The following is a 16,511-nucleotide window of genomic DNA, read 5'->3' as shown; positions in this document are numbered from 1 at the left end:
TGTTCATAGGTGACCAGCATGGTCAAATAATAATAATCACAGTGGATGTCGAGGGTGCAACAGGTCAGCACCTCAGGAGTAAATGTCAGTTGGCTTTTCATAGCCGATCATTCAGAGTATCTCTACCGCTCCTGCTGCAATGAAACTAAATATAAATTGTTAGTCATTGGTACGGGTAATGACAAGCACTCACTTACAAATAGTTTCCAGTGGGTTCTCTGTTTTTTATTTACTACAGTTCCACATTCGTTTGGTCATCCAAAGTGCTGTAGTATTGTAGGTGCCAGTTATGATCGTTCAGAATTGCGTTGGTCGATAAAACTGTCATAAACACCTCATTTGGTGCACTGGAGTGCCTGACTCCTGTAAGTCTTGGTAGTTGTCTGAAAGCCCAAGTTTTCAGTGAATAAATGCAGTACTGTAGTGTGCTCCAGATACAACATACACAAAGTCCTAAGATAATGTGAGGAAAGACGCGTTTTGAACTTAAAGTCTTTTTCAATGTGTGAACCTTTAGGCCTTGAGGGAGGCGAGAGGCTGTGCAAGAATAACAGGCTGAATGATGGCTATGGCTCATATCCATCTCTGTGAACGAAGCAATGTTGCTGTTGTGACTGAGCCGCTAACATCTCACTCGTGAATTCCTCTTCCTCTCCTTTAGTGAGCCGGGCCAGACATTCCAAAGAGCTGCTACACCTCAACTTCCTAATTGCTGATCTTTGTTTACATGAGAGATACGCTTAGCGTGAAGGTAAAGACAGAGGAGAGAAAGGCCTTGTCAAAGCAGCCCATTCAGAGAAGAATGATAACAAACACACTTCCTTCAAATATACCTGCCTCTACTTTATTTTTGTACTGTACAGTATTTCATTATTATCTGAAAGTCACTATTATTTTATGTGACAATAATGGCTTCATCATTTACTACAAGAAGTTGCATAAATAATTTAAATGTAGAAATAAAATATAAATATGCAGTTCATTCTTTGTAACAGTCCTTCTTCGAGTCTCTAAAGTACAATCAGGCTATACACGGACAACTCTGCTTACATGACAAAATCCCTTCCAGTTGCTATTTCAAACACACAATTGAACAAGAAGCAAACATTGTCAGTACAGTTTAGAACACCGAAACAAGGAAGTATTATGAGAGAATGGCACAACAGAATGTGGACAATAAGCTGAAAGGTTCATAGCATTCTTAATTAAATACAGCTCAGTCTGTAGTAGGGATGAGAAAGGGGAATGGGTTTGTCAGCATGGGCAAACTGGGGATCCAGAACTTTTTCCTGTTTGTCTGTCTGTCTATGTGTTTCTGTCTGTATCCTGCGGGATAGCAGCAGCCAATATAAATCAATTCAGATTTAGTTTCAGTCTTTTATCTCATTCCTATCTTTCCTGTCAGTTCTATTCAGAGATTTCACTGAAAAGATGAACTGTCTAACTCATTAAAGAAATTGACTAGTGGCTATTCAAACATTTCCAACGGTAAGTAGAACTACAATTTTAGAAGTGGTACTAACTCATATGCCACTTATTATTTTTAAGAACTGTTAACAAATATTTGGTTATTGAGTAAATATAACTTTATTTATTTGTGTTCTGCTAATCTAAAGTTAGAGTCTTTACAAGTAATGATTATTTAATATTTTAAAGTCAATCTAACATTAAACATTACTCAATAAATTGTTGTTACTTGGTTCTATTATGTTTTACATCTTTACTTAAAATAATAAAGTAGTAGTCAGACATTGATATTGGAGTAAAAAACACTTTGTGCTGATATAGAATTGTTACGTATTTTTACAAGTTATGAATACCTAATAATGCCACATGGCTCTGTTTGTATAGGATTGTCGATAATAAAAAAAAGTACTTTATGATACAGTACTTTTACACAATGTATGCATGTTTGAAGAAAGAAAAGTATATTTCTAAAATAGTATTAAGCAGTTTTTTGTGCTATGAAGTGTAACAGATTATGGAAAACGATATCAAAACCATCGGGCAAATGTACTTTCAATAATGAGACAAGAAATTCCCACTATCAACAAAGTCACTCTGATTGACAGAGGCAAATGCAGAATCATGTAATGCTTACAACTCTACCTCCAGTTACTGCTAGAGGAACGAGCACTGTGCTCAACAACGCCTGCTAAGGTGGGTTAAAATGACAAATTGTCAAATACATAAAACAATGTTAGACACGACCGCTGAAAATTACTAACAGAACTACTTACTACTTGCACTTGAAAACGTAAGTTGAAGGGACCCTAAATGTTTAGGTTCACTACAACAAATATTCACGCTGAAGTAACTTAAATTTGTATAGTTCAGAATACATTATGCGATTTCGTGTCAAATAGTTCAGAAAACCCAAAACAGTTAAGTATTTACAACTTAAAAATATAACAATATGGGTGATGATGTCACTTTATTACTTTAAGTATATTGAACACTGCATAGTTTGAGTTGGGTGGTTTCCACCCAAAAATTGTTAGCAGAACTAATTGCTATTTACAGTGTAGAGCTGATAGTCAGAGAAGTGGAGTTTTTTTTCTCTCCCTCACCATCTAGGTTCTCAATGAATAGAATAGGGATATGGCTAGTTGGTTGCCAATGCTATTTGCTGCTAACAAATGGTCTCCATTCAGGGTGTAGTTGAGTATAGAATGCTGTGCCTCAAGGTAACAACAGGCACAATTGCTGGAGCCTCCACTACACATGAGGATCTTTTGTGTGTCTGTGTGGTTTCAGCAAACAGGAACTAGCCATGTCTAGAGGAAATGGCTTTTCATGACTCAAATCCTAAACACAGGAATGGGCTCATTTAGTCATTAAGATGGGTCACTGGAATGCCCAGTCACCTGTTTGACCGCAGGCACCCTGGTCTTAGAGTGCTGACACAACCATTCCCCACCCCTCTCTCTCCCCCTATCTCTTTCACCATCACGGGCCACTAGGGCCACTGGGCCAGGGGCCTTAACTGACAGCTCCTATACGACTGCTATAGAGTGAGGAGGACCCTGGGGGGGCTCCTGGTGAGTGCGGTGCTCCCCGGGCTGTCAGGAGGCTGCGTGGTCTGGGGTCAGCAGCCCACCTCCATAGCCTGACACCCCAGTCCTGCCACATGCTGCTCAGTACAGAACACCCAGCCATAGAGGTGCTAGAACACAGTTAGGCCTATAGGGTTGAAAAGTGTCTCTGTGCTCTATCAGGCAATGTAGCCTGCCCGGTGGATGTTTTGACAAGTGGGGTTTGAGTTTAGGTGCACCTCTTGCTGTGGCGAAGGTGGATTCTCTTAGTGTCTGAGTCAAAGGCTGTTAGCTATAAACCGGAACATGTAAAATACTGTACACTCCCATCCTAGCAGTGTTCCACCTTTCCTGACCAGTCACATGGCCTCCCCTGGCATTCTGTCCACTCATTTGGTCATGCAAATCAAAAGTTCTGAAATATTTTGGAAAGTAGGCTGCAAAATCTATAGTGCCTCTCTGGTGAGAAAGACTTGTGTCAAATCAGTCCAACAAACAGCTTTACAAATCCTTTTTTTGTTGAAATGGCTCTTCTCCTCCCTCTTCCAGTGAAGGAGCCGTGTTGGGTGTGTGTAACATGTGCGTGTGTACTGCTTTGGTCTCTGTCCGTGTACGGAGGAAGGAAGAGCATCCTCAGTATGAATTGCTGACCAGCGTCGGTGTGTTGCTTTTGTTCCGACTCCCAGGCAGCCGGGTGCGTTTCTTGTCGCGTCTGGGCTTGGCCTCTGAGGAGCTCTCCTTGGCCTCTGACTGGTTGTGGTGGCGGCTGTAGCGTTTGCACTTGCAGGAGGTGACCACGCGGATTTTGTAAGTCCGGTAGTTGCCGTTGGGGCACTGCAGCTGCACCCGCTGGGTTCGGGAGTGGGCCGGGATGCAGCGGTAGTCAGAGGCGCTGCTCCGCCACCATTTGCCGCGCACGATGGAGTTGGGTAGGAGGTGGGCGGGCATGCACTGACCCGAGCACACCAGCTCCTTGACGGGCTTGGCACTGCGGCAGGAGCCGTCGGTGATGTAACGGGTGGAGCGCAGCTCCCTGCAGCTCAGCTCCGAGGCACCTGGGGTGAAGAGGAGGAAATGAGGTTTACACACTCTGTGGCATCGCTCCAAATCAAACACTTTGAAGACGATACGACCCAAGGGACAATCTTCCATTTAACTATTCAAGAGCAGAGAGCTATACAGTTGTGTCTCCGTGTGCTGAATGTGTGAGAAACGCATGGTTCCCATTGTTCATATACTGTTATTCCTTTATTCTAAGAACTTGGTTAGTTTGCGTGTGTGGAGCTGGGCTGGGAAATGGAATATGATTCAGAATTTAAATCATCTAAAATGTTCATAAACTCTTCCTTCTGTTTCACCATTCAGCAATTTTTAATCTCAACGGAGTGCACTTTTTTTTTAGAATTGATGTACAAATGTACAAATCCAATTCAAAATCAATACTGTCACATTTGTTTGGTGGAAGGGCTCAGTATGAGGTGGGAAATGAGTTAAACTCAACACTAACGTTGATGCATGATCTGATGATGACTGTTGCCTGAAAATAAGGTTGGATGTGGAATTCCAGCTAGCAGAAATCAGCTGATAGCAAATCCAGAACAAAATCCAGAACAGAATGCTATTGAACAGCTCAATCAAACATAATGGAGATTTAAGTCGGAACCAAAGCTGCCATACACAATGCAGGCCCTCCGTAAATGATGTGAAGATTGGAAACAGTCTAAATGCTTGCTGTACAAGTATTTTAATTCCAAAACGAACAATTTGACAATTGGAAACAAGCAAAACGAAGAGAGCATAATCAGTGCATGACTGGTAATTCAATATTTTGGCCATGGCCTTTTCTCAACAGCCCTATGCATTAGTTATTGTTATCTTTCTTTACAAGTGGCGTGCAGAATAGCAGAGGACGTGTCGGTATGGAAACTATACACTCGGAGAGGGATCTGTTTTTCTTTTGTAGCTTTTCTTTTGCGAAAAGTAGAACAAAGGATTTATGGAAGGATGACTTCCTTTTTTTTCATTCAGAGAACCTGATCTGGTGTTTTTGTGTCTCGGCTGCTCGGGAGGCCACAGCATAAGGGCTCTGCTCTGGTCTCAGGTCTCTCTCAGAGTGCCGACTGCTGAGCACAGGGACTGGACGGGGAGCCAGACAGACCCCACTGGGACCATGGAAAGAGTCATGGGAAGATATGGTCCTCCCAGAGGGAGGCAGATAGGCCTATGAGGAAGACCTTTATCACGTATGATATGACCCATTAGATCAGGGGTGCTCAAACTTTTGTGCTTAGCGGGCCAAAATATAATCTGAGTGGTGGGCAGTGGACTGAACAAATAGACATGATCTATTTAGAAATACAAAAGGTAAACAATAGCTTTTTAGTAAGCAATCATAAAATCCCATCACATCATTGTTTCACTCTCTCTCTGTTGATGGATATTGCTCAGTATAAGAAGAGATTTAGAAATGTGCATTTTCTTCCAAAGCCGTCTGTTGTTTATGAGGTTTTCAAGTATTATGTCAAATGTATCTCATAGTTCATTAGATCCTCGGGACAAGGTTTGTCATTTGTACTCTATGTACAGTCTCTATTAGATTTGAAATTATGAGACTGGGAGAAACTGGGAAAGAATGACATTGTGCATCTTGAATCCATGAGAGGCTATTCAGAGATATTTCCTCTGTACAAATCAGCATGACTACAGCAGAACCTTTACTGGCCACAGGTGGGAGTCATTCTCCAGCACCCTGTTGAATTTAACCAGCAATTTCCAAATACCCTGAAGAAATCCCCTAAGAACAGAAACCCTGGCATTTTCTTTTTGGACACATGTTGTTGCGATTAAATAGTTATGGCATAGGCAGACCTTGACTAATTGTATGAAAGAGAGGGAAATAGCACGGAGGATAGAGTGAAAACCATGATCTCTTGTAATTCCACCTCTTCAGATTGTGTGAGGAGAAAACCACAGGCATATAAATGAACGTGTTGCTCTCTCGGCCTTTGCGTAGCAATCATCTAACCGCAACCCTGCTTCCTCCATTCAACAGTACAGCTGTTCCAGTCTAAACACCATTGTCAAGCATCAACAGGGAAAGCTGCAATTAAAAATGGCCCCTGGGCTTTCTTAAGCTTTATCCATGATTTGATATTGACTATTCTATATAGAAAAGTTGCACTTTTCGGCACTTTCAGAAATTATTGGATGTTCTGGGTGGTCTTTGGAGGGTTTCTTTGGCATAATGATTCACATAAACCACACAGGTGAGGTATCATTCTCCGGGTTATAGTGTGACCATACATTGAGAATTGAATCGATACATTGCACATGTTTTAAGATTAAAGGGATGTGTGTGGTCTTACACATGGACGGAAACGAATTAACCCGTGCGTAAAGGACGACAAGCTATGCTGGGAAATGAAATGTGTGGCGAGTGTGCGTTCTTTGAACAGTACAGACGGTCCAAAAGCTATGTGCTTGAGAACATAATGTCAATCCAACATGACACATTATTAGATACTGTAAAAACGCCTCGGTTTACCATAAATTAAAAGCGCTCTTTTTTCACCAAGTGATTGCTCATATTTCGCACGAGTACAGTACAGCACAGCTGTTCATAGATATCCAGGAGATATTAGCACCATCCCAAGCTGTTTATTTTAAACGTTTAGATGTTATATAAGTACCACTTATTCAAACAAAGCGTTACAGTAAAATTCAAATGAAATATTATTAGATTGATTAAACAATATCAAATTATTCAATGAAATTGATTAAAGATGATCCATACAGTTTCATCCTTTCTGAAGACCTATCTCACATTGTACGGGTGGTTTACATGTTTTACAAGTAATGCGAGTTTTGATTACAAGTAGGCCTAATCATAATGCGCCCCGAATATGGACATGTAATCCTCTAGTCCTAATAGCTACGTAGGCTACCAGATAACGTTCAAAGGGAAATACTCACTATAAGAAGCTGTGTTTGCTGAAGATCTTCTTCCCCCGTGTTTTGGTCGATTCATTGTATTACTGTTATTATTAGAAGCCTGTAGTATTGGTTGCTCGGGAGGCTGTGCGTTTTCAGTATATTCTGGTATGATTTCTGTAGCGTCGTTTTTTAGTACCCTCCATCCTTGCACGACCGTACAACATCCCTGTAGCAGCAGCAGCCCGGTGCTGGAGACGAGGAGCGCGAGAGACACCTGCATGCTTATCGATCGGCGGTAGAGCGGGTAAAAAACGTCGGGTAAGATGCGCTCTGTAACAACTTCACCAATTCCACCCATACAAGAGACGTTGACGCTATTTAAATACCCAAGCTTTCGTCAAAACTGACAATTAAGAGCTTACACAAAGTGGGAGGGGTCCAGCCCCAGCCAAATTCATTTATTTAAAAAATGGTGGGGAGGTGCATGGGCGCTCGCAAGGAGAGGTGCGCACGGGTTTGAGTAGGTTGGCTTTAGGGAGACAGCGCATCCACCTCCGTCTCTGGTCTCTTTGAGTTCCTGTAACGCACTATGTGTCTCAAAAGTATAATAGTTGTTTTTAAGTGTTCTGTTTGGAAAGTGATGCAGGGCGCAGTCGGGAAGGCGATAGAGTGACGTTTCATGGCTAGGCTGCTTCCCTCTCCATCATAGACAACTTTTGATAGCTAGCGCAATTTTGTCTAAACAATTATAAGTTAAAAAAATAAATAATAAAAACATGAATAATAGGGTAACAAATAATTGCGAAATTGTGAAATTCGTACATTTTGACAGGTCGCAGCAGTCTATTTGCAATATTACTCGTTTGTTTTATTACATGTATTTTGTTGTTTATTGTAGGCTCGTGTATCTGCTTTGGAATTAGTGTAGATTATTGACCAAACATTTATTGCACAGTCATAGACCTCTTGAAAAAGGATCTAGAAATGTAACACCATTCTTCTTCAGACAACTCATAACACATTATCACCATTTTCTTCCTGATTCTTTGATCCACTGAGAATGACAGGTCCTATCCTGTATCTAGTGTCTGGTACTCTGGGTTTAATCAAATTATTTGGACGGAAAAGTAGATTCCAGCAAACTCTTGGCATCCTTGAAATCACAGTCTTTCGATTGGAAGTGCTGAAAGATGGAGGCTCCATTGTACAAATGCTGCCCCCTTGAGGGACAATAAACAAATAAACTGTTCAGTGGAAATAGATAGGATTTTGACGGGGCTCTGATCAACATGACATGTTCTCCTATTGGAGTTATTTTGAGGAGGATGCAGCGGACGTGCCCAGTGTGCTGCATGAACACACTCACATTCTGGAAAAATAGTACTGTTCATGACACATTGTCACCTATCATTCATTTTGGGAACTGAGCTGTGGTCATAATGAGATGTTTGATGGTTTCCTTCTAGCTTTAGGCGTATTCCCACTGGGCACAGACATCAATTCAATGTCTATTCCACGTTAGTTAGTTCGACATAATTTAATTGAAGTGACTTGGAAACAACGTTGATTCAACCAGTGTGTGCCCAGTCAGTTGAAATGAAACATCAGAGTTGAAATTGATGGAGCAAGCCAACAGGCCACAAAACCATGCCAATAATAATCAAGGATAAGGATGATTTAATTATTGTTGCAATGTTCCTTTCTCTATTTCAGCCACCCCAGAAGCCACAATAAACAACCAGCCTAGAACCTGTCAAAAAGAGAGATCAACCTGCTTTGCTTATGGGCTCCTAGCTTTGACACAGTGGGTTAGTGGACTGGACACAGCTCTCCCTATAAGACTCCGTCTGTGTTTCTCCATGTCTGTGCTCCTGTCATCCCCCTGGTAAAGAACGGTCCCGTGTCCACCACAGCGCCAGCTCTGATTACTACCTTCCCTCCCTGTCGCTCACAGTCCTCCTGTTTTTGGTTTTCTGAATAGAGCACCCAGGGTCCAGCACTTTTTTACTGCTTCATCATAATAACAGTCAAGGCCCTGAATAACAATCAGATGCTCTCCAGATTGTGTAAGGGCCGCCAGCAGCGTAAAGGGATGGTTGGACATTTTATTTTATAGGATATGAACAAACACAACGTCTGAGCCACATAAACTAAGCATTTAGCTCCTCGGGACTGGAGGACTGGAAGTTGGGAAACAGTGATTCATCTGACGTGAATGCTAACTACTTGAACACACAGGTTTGAAATAGATGTTGATTTCAGATGCGGTATACTGTTGGGTGAAAATTATGGTAAATAGTATGTGAAATGGTAAAATGGTCTGTTTTGCAATGATGCTTGCCCAAATTCTGAATTGTTTCCCTATTTTGTTGTTTAAGTCAGTCAACAATGTGTTGTCTGTAGTTATGCAGAGTATCAACAGAATGCTTCAGATGTCTGGCATCTTCCCCTAAATACACAATGTATACACTCTGTATACACCCTGCTTACATATTATGAGTTATATTTGTAGACAGGGTCATATAGAGTGTAACCTGAAAAAGATACAATTCATGCAGGCTATGAAACATTATAAACTGGGTGGTTTGAGCCCTGGATGCTGATTGGCTGACAGCCGTGGTATATCAATCCGTATACCACGGGTATGACAAAACATTTATTTTTACTGCTCTAATTACATTGGTAACCAGTTTATACTAGCAATAACGCACCTCGGGGGTTTGTGGTATAGGGCTGTATCCAGGCATCCGCTGTGTGTCATGCATAAGAACAGCCCTTAGCCGTGGTATATTGGCCATATACCACACCCCATCGTGCCTTATTGCTTAATTATATACTGTGTCACATACATATACACACAATTCATTCTAAACGTATCTGCACATTGTCACACAATGAGAAGATTTATCAACATAACTGGTCCGTGCCTGATCCAGGCCATAAAGTAACACTCTCGACAGAACAGAAGATGTTTCCATTTCAGGAAAGGCTTTCAGGTTATTGACTTTCACTGTGCCTCAACTCTATAGCTGAAGCCAAACTAACTGTGTGAAAATCCTCTGCAATTTGAAAAGTGAAGCCTGAATATCAAACATGTGTCATTGACAGGACTGGAATTGTTGAGCTTTACACCACCCATCTCTCTGTATGGTTTGTTTGATAGAATCGGAAATATGGAGAAACACCTGAGGTTAGCATGCAGTTTATCTCCCAGCTCCATCCTCTGTTCTAAAACATAGGTCTAAAACCTAATGCTCTCAATAGAAAGGTTGGCTAACAATGTCAGGAAAATGATGTGCACGCATCGATGTGGCCTCAAGCCGTGCTTTGTTATGATTATGAATGGTCAGATAGCTGGCATCAATGATAAGAATCTGCCATGTGGGGAATCGTAGGTGGATCGTTTCAGTAAGATTTGTCTTGTTCTTGATACCATGTCTTGTTTTGAGATGTTTTGACAGATTTCATGTCAATGCTAATTACGGCAAAAATTCGCTAGCTAGCTAGCTAACCAACTGTAACGATTTTTGAGAGACAAATAGTGCTCATTGTACAACAACCAACCCCGCTAGTCTCATTCCAAGCCCTGGCGAACCAGGCTAAGTAGACACCAGCAGGAGAACATAGCTTCCTTCATCTGTTGTAACCAGTGCGTTCCAAACAGAGCCTTCATCATCTAAATCCGCTCCGTACACATGAGCCTTGTGGTGGGAACTGTGGGAACCTTGGCTGCACTTGACTGGGGAGCCTGGACAGGCCTCACAGGCCACCATAGGCCATGTGCTAACCAACCGCGCTACCCAGCATGCTGCTCACCATGCCGCATGCCGCAGGTGCTATTCTTAGCTGCCCATGTTATTACCCTGGAAATTATCCACTCCTAATCTGAAGGCTTTGCCGTCACATTTTACGAGTTCTCACAGCAGTAGATTATCCTCTATGCAAAGGAACATGCTGTAATAGTAGGTCGTTTTTTGCTCTCCTTGAATGACCTGTCACCAAATACACACAGCTCACGCCAGTAAGAGAAATCTCTGATGGGATATTTTGGAGGAGAGCAGGGGTTTATTTGTTTTTAATCGTCCAATATTAACTTCCACCCCCACCCCCTTTCTTTCTGTTCAGGCCAGTATGTTTCTCCTCATTGTCGTTGGTCGCTGCTCCGCTTTGTTATAATCCAGATTGCTACTTTTGAAATGCTTTTATCAAATGGAAGCCAGGATTGCCAACTGAGATTCAACAGAGAAACAACTCTGTTGTTTCCCATGCCTTGAAATTCCCACTTAATTGGTTTGGCATTGTCAGTCTTCTCTGTGACCTATGTTTGCCATTTGATGTTCACTGTCGATGTTATTCATTAGATGAAAAACCTTGTAGGTTTACAAGACTGTATTATACATCGGCAATAAATTATGTGCACAATGTTTATTTAACCTCTTAGAATGGGAAGCTCCAACGGGGCTGACTGCATCGCTGCATGTGAAGCCCTGCTGGGCCAGGCGGAGAGGAGGTCTGCTTGTGGGATTGTGGCCATATGGTTTGTTAATGGAGCCCTCTCTCGCTGTGTGTGTGTTTGTGAGCCAACATAAAAAAAATACTATAGTATACTATGGTATACAGTGCATTCGGAAAGTATTCAGACCCCTTGGCTTTTTCAACATTTTGTTACGTTACAGCCTTATTGTAAAGTTGATTAAAGATATATATTTTTCTCATCAATCTTCACATAATACCCCATAATGACAAGCAAAAACAGGTTTTTAGAAATGTTTGCAAATGTATAAAACAATTAAAACTGAAATAACACATTTGCATAAGTATTTGTGACCCTTTACTCAGTACTTTGTTGAAGCACCTTTGGCAGCGATTACAGCCTTGAGTCTTCTTGGGTATGACGCTACAAGCTTGGCACACCTGTATTTGGGGAGTTTCTCCCATTCTTCTCTGCAGATCCTCTCAAGATCTATCATGCTGGATGGGAAGTGGTGCTGCACAGCTATATTCAGGTCTCTCCAGGGATGGTGCCAGGTTTCCTCCAGCCGTGACACTTGGCATCCAGGCCAGTTCAATCTTGGTTTCATCAGACCAGATAATCTTGTTTCTCATGGTCTGAGAGTCTTTAGGTGGTTCCAGGCTGTATCACAACCGGCTGTGATTGGGAGTCCCATAGGGTGGTGCACAATTGGTCAGGCGTCGTCCGGGTTTGGCAGGTGTAGGCCGTCATTGTAAAGAAGAATTTGTTCTTAACTGCCTTGCCTAGTTAAGGGAAAACTCTTAGCGGGCTGTCATGTGCCTTTTACTGAAAAGTGGATTCCGTCTGGCCACTCTACCATAAAGGCCTCATTGGTTGAGTGCTGCACAGATGGTTATCCTTCTGGAAGGTCATCCCATCTCCACAAAGGAACTCTGGAGCTCTGTTAGAGTGACCATCAGGTTCTTGGTCACCTCCCTGACCAAAGCCCTTTTCCCCCGATTACTCAGTTTGGCCGGGCAGCCAGCTCTAGGAAGAGTCTTGGTGCTTCCAAACTTCTTCAATTTAAGAATTGTTATTTTTATTTGATTTTGTTGAACTTTTATTTAACTAGGCAAGTCAGTTAAGAACAAATTCTTTTTTACAATTGACGGTCTACCAAAAGGCAAGCATGGTACAAATATTGTTGGGCACAGACAACAGCACAAAGGGCAAGAAGGTAGAGACAACAATACATCACGCAAAGCAGCCACAACTGTCAGTATGACTGTCCATGATTGAGTCTTTGAATGAAGAGATGGAGATAAAACTGTCTAGTTTGAGTGTATGTTTCGGCTCGTTCCAGTCGTTAGGTCCAGCGAACTGAAAAAACGAGCGACCAAAGGATGTGTGTGCTTTGGGCACTTTAACACAATGTGACTGGCAGAACGGGTGTTGTATGTGGAGGATGAGGGATGCAGTAGATATCTCAGATAGGGAGGAGTGAGGCCTAAGAGGGTTTTATAAATAAGCATCAACCAGTGGGTCTTGCGACGGGTATACAGAGATGACCAGTTTACAGAGGAGTATAGAGTGCAGTGATGTGTCCTATAAGGTGGCAAATCTGATGGCCAAATGGTAAAGAACATCTAGCCGCTCGAGAGCACCCTTACCTGTCAATTTATAAATTATGTCTCCGTAATCAAGCATGGGTAGGATGGTCATCTGAATCAGGGTTAGTTTGGCAGCTGGGGTGAAAGAGGAGCAATTACAATAGAGGAAACCAAGTCTAGATTTAACCGTCTAGCCATACTCCCAAGTACTTGTACGAGATGACTACCTCAAGCTCTAAACCCTCAGAGGTAGTAATAGCACCTGTGGGAGGAGGGGCATTCTTCTTCCCAAACCACATTAATTTTGGGGGGAGTTGTTCAGAACAAGGTTAAGGGTAGAGAAAGCTTGTTGGACACTAAAAATGCTTTGTGGTAGAGCATTTAACACAAAATCCGGGGAGGGGCCAGCTAAGTATAAGACTGTATCATCTGCATATAAATGGATGAGAGAGCTTCCTACTGCCTGAGCTATGTTGTTGATGTAAATTGAGAAGAGTGTAGGGCCTAGGATCGAGCCTTGGGGTACTCCCTTGGTGACAGGCAGTGGCTGAGACAGCAGATTTTCTGACTTTATACACTGCACTCTTTGAGAGAGGTAGTTAGCAAACCAGGCCAAAGACCCCTCAGAGACACCAATACTCCTTAGCCGGCCCACAAGAATGGAATGGTCTACCCTATCAAAAGCTTTGGCCAAGTCAATAAAAATAGCAGCACAACATTGCTTAGAATCAAGGGCAATGGTGACATCATTGAGGACCTTTAAGATTGCAGTGACACATCCATAAACTGAGCAGAAACTAGATTGCATACCAGAGAGAATACTATAGACATCAAGTTGATTATTGACAAGTTTTTTTTAACCTTTATTTATACAGGTTTTTCTCATTGAGATAATATCTCTTTTCCAAGAGAGACCTGGTCCAATAGCAGCAGTGGGAACAACGTTTCAGACAAAACAACTTTCATACACTAACACAACATTAAACACAACTATAAACACACATACAGTACAACAAAAACATTTAACGTAAAAAACACAGAAGTCTTGACTAAAAACAGCTGTCCTAAAGACAATTACACTCTTCTATAATACAGTGAGGGAAAAAGGTATTTGATCCCCTGCTGATTTTGTACGTTTGCCCACTGACAAAGAAATTATCAGTCTAGAATTTTAATGGTAGGTTTATTTGAACAGTGAGAGACAGAATAACAACCAAAAAATCCAGAAAAACCCATGTAAAAATGTTATAAATTGATTTGCATTTTAATGAGGGAAATAAGTATTTGACCCCTCTCAATCAGATAGATTTCTGGCTCCCAGGTGTCTTTTATACAGGTAACGAGCTGAGATTAGGAGCACACTCTTAAAGGGAGTGCTCCTAACTGCAGCTTGTTACCTGAAAAAGTCCACAGAAGCAATCAATCAACCAGATTCCAAACTCTCCACCATGGCCAAGACCAAAGAGCTCTCCAAGGATGTCAGGGACAAGATTGTAGACCTACACAAGGCTGGAATGGGCTACAAGACCATTGCCAAGCAGCTTGGTGAAAAGGTGACAACATTTGGTGCGATTATTCGCAAATGGAAGAAACACAAAAGAACTGTCAATATCCCTCGGCCTGGGGCTCCATGCAAGATCTCACCTCGTGGAGTTGCAATGATCATGAGAACGGTGAGGAATCAGCCCAGAACTACACGGGAGGATCTTGTCAATGATCTCAAGGCAGCTGGGACCATAGTCACCAAGAAAACAATTGGTAACACACTACGCTGTGAAGGACTGAAATCCTGCAGCGCCCGCAAGGTCCCCCTGCTCAAGAAAGCACATATACATGCCCGTCTGAAGTTTGCCAAAGAACATCTGAATGATTCAGAGGACAACTGGGTGAAAGTGTTGTGGTCAGATGAGACCAAAATGGAGCTCTTTGGCATCAACTCAACTCGCCGTGTTTGGAGGAGGAGGAATGCTGCCTATGACCCCAAGAACACCATCCCCACCGTCAAACATGGAGGTGGAAACATTATGCTTTGGGGGTGTTTTTCTGCTAAGGGGACAGGACAACTTCACCGCATCAAAGGGACGATGGACAGGGCCATGTACCGTCAAATCTTGGGTGAGAACCTCCTTCCCTCAGCCAGGGCATTGAAAATGGGTCGTGGATGGGTATTCCAGCATGACAATGACCCAAAAGACATGGCCAAGGCAACAAAGGAGTGGCTCAAGTAAAAGCACATTAAGGTCCTGGAGTGGCCTAGCCAGTCTCCAGACCTTAATCCCATAGACAATCTGTGGAGGGAGCTGAAGGTTCAAGTTGCCAAACGTCAGCCTCGAAACCTTAATGACTTGGAGAAGATCTGCAAAGAGGAGTGGGACAAAATGCCTCCTGAGATGTGTGCAAACCTGGTGGCCAACTACAAGAAATGTCTGACCTCTGTGATTGCCAACAAGGGTTTTGCCACCAAGTAGTAAGTCATGTTTTGCAGAGGTGTCAAATACTTATTTCCCTCATGAAAATGCAAATCAATTTATAACATTTTTGACATTCGTTTTTCTGGATTCTTTTGTTGTTATTCTGTCTCTCACTGTTCAAATAAACCTACCATTAAAATTATAGACTGATAATTTCTTTGTCAGTGGGCAAACGTACAAAATCAGCAGGGGATCAAATACTTTTCCCTTCACTGTATATACATCGGTCAAGTGTTTAAACTCCACCAACGAAACTAGATCATCAAATGTTAAAATGTTCAGGAGAGAATTCCAGGACCACGGAGCTAAGTAACTAAAACTATTTCTACCACGACCTGTTCTAATTTTTGGTACTGTTAGAAGCAAATGAGAATGGGACCGTAATTGATATTTATTTACCAACCTGACTAAAAAAGAACAGAGATAAAATGGCATTTTACCCAATATAGCCTTATAAATCAGTATATACCAGTGTTTAAGCCTACGCAAGGTCAATGACGACCAGCCAACAACGCTGTAGAGATCATAATGATGTGTTAGACGTTTCTGATTTGTAATGAACCTGAGGGCTGCATGATACACTGAATCAAGTGCTCTCAGGGTAGTGGTTGAGGCCTGCATATATATATAACATCACTAAAATCTAAAACCGCCAGAAATGTACATCGTACCAGCTCCTTCCTGGCCTCAAAAGAAAAACAAACCTTATGCCGGTAATAAAAACCTATTTTCAGCTTGAGCTTCTTTATCAAGTTCTCTACATGCACAGTGAAGCTCAGCTTATCATCAACCCACATACCCAAATATTTGTACACTTTAACTTGCTCTATAGTATGTCCAGCCAATGTAGCAATGACATGATTAGTAACATGTCTGGCATTTGAAAATATCATGCATTTTGGTTTACCCAAATTTAGAACCAGCTTTAAATCATACAGATTGTGTTGTATGATGTTAAATGATCTTTGGGCATTTTCAAAAGCTAAAGATAAACTACTATCACTTGAAT

At 42.0% G+C, this 16,511-nt stretch overlaps 1 protein-coding gene across 1 annotated transcript; it reads right to left on the bottom strand.

Moving 5' to 3' along the window:
- Window positions 1–208: 208 nt before the first annotated feature.
- Window positions 209–7,542, bottom strand: LOC115158416 (sclerostin). Its single transcript, XM_029707336.1, has 2 exons — window positions 7,008–7,542; window positions 209–4,090 (listed from the first exon to the last, which is right to left on the bottom strand). The coding sequence occupies exons 1-2, from the start codon at window positions 7,324–7,326 to the stop codon at window positions 3,669–3,671; spliced, it is 741 nt and encodes a 246-aa protein (XP_029563196.1). The 5' UTR covers window positions 7,327–7,542; the 3' UTR covers window positions 209–3,668.
- Between the last annotated feature and the right edge of the window lie 8,969 nt (window positions 7,543–16,511).

Source organism: Salmo trutta, chromosome 2, assembly GCF_901001165.1.
Source record: "Salmo trutta chromosome 2, fSalTru1.1, whole genome shotgun sequence".
NCBI classification, from domain to species: Eukaryota; Metazoa; Chordata; class Actinopteri; order Salmoniformes; family Salmonidae; genus Salmo; species Salmo trutta.
The sequence above is the reverse complement of the archived record's forward strand: the minus strand, read 5'-3'. Positions and strand labels throughout refer to the sequence as shown.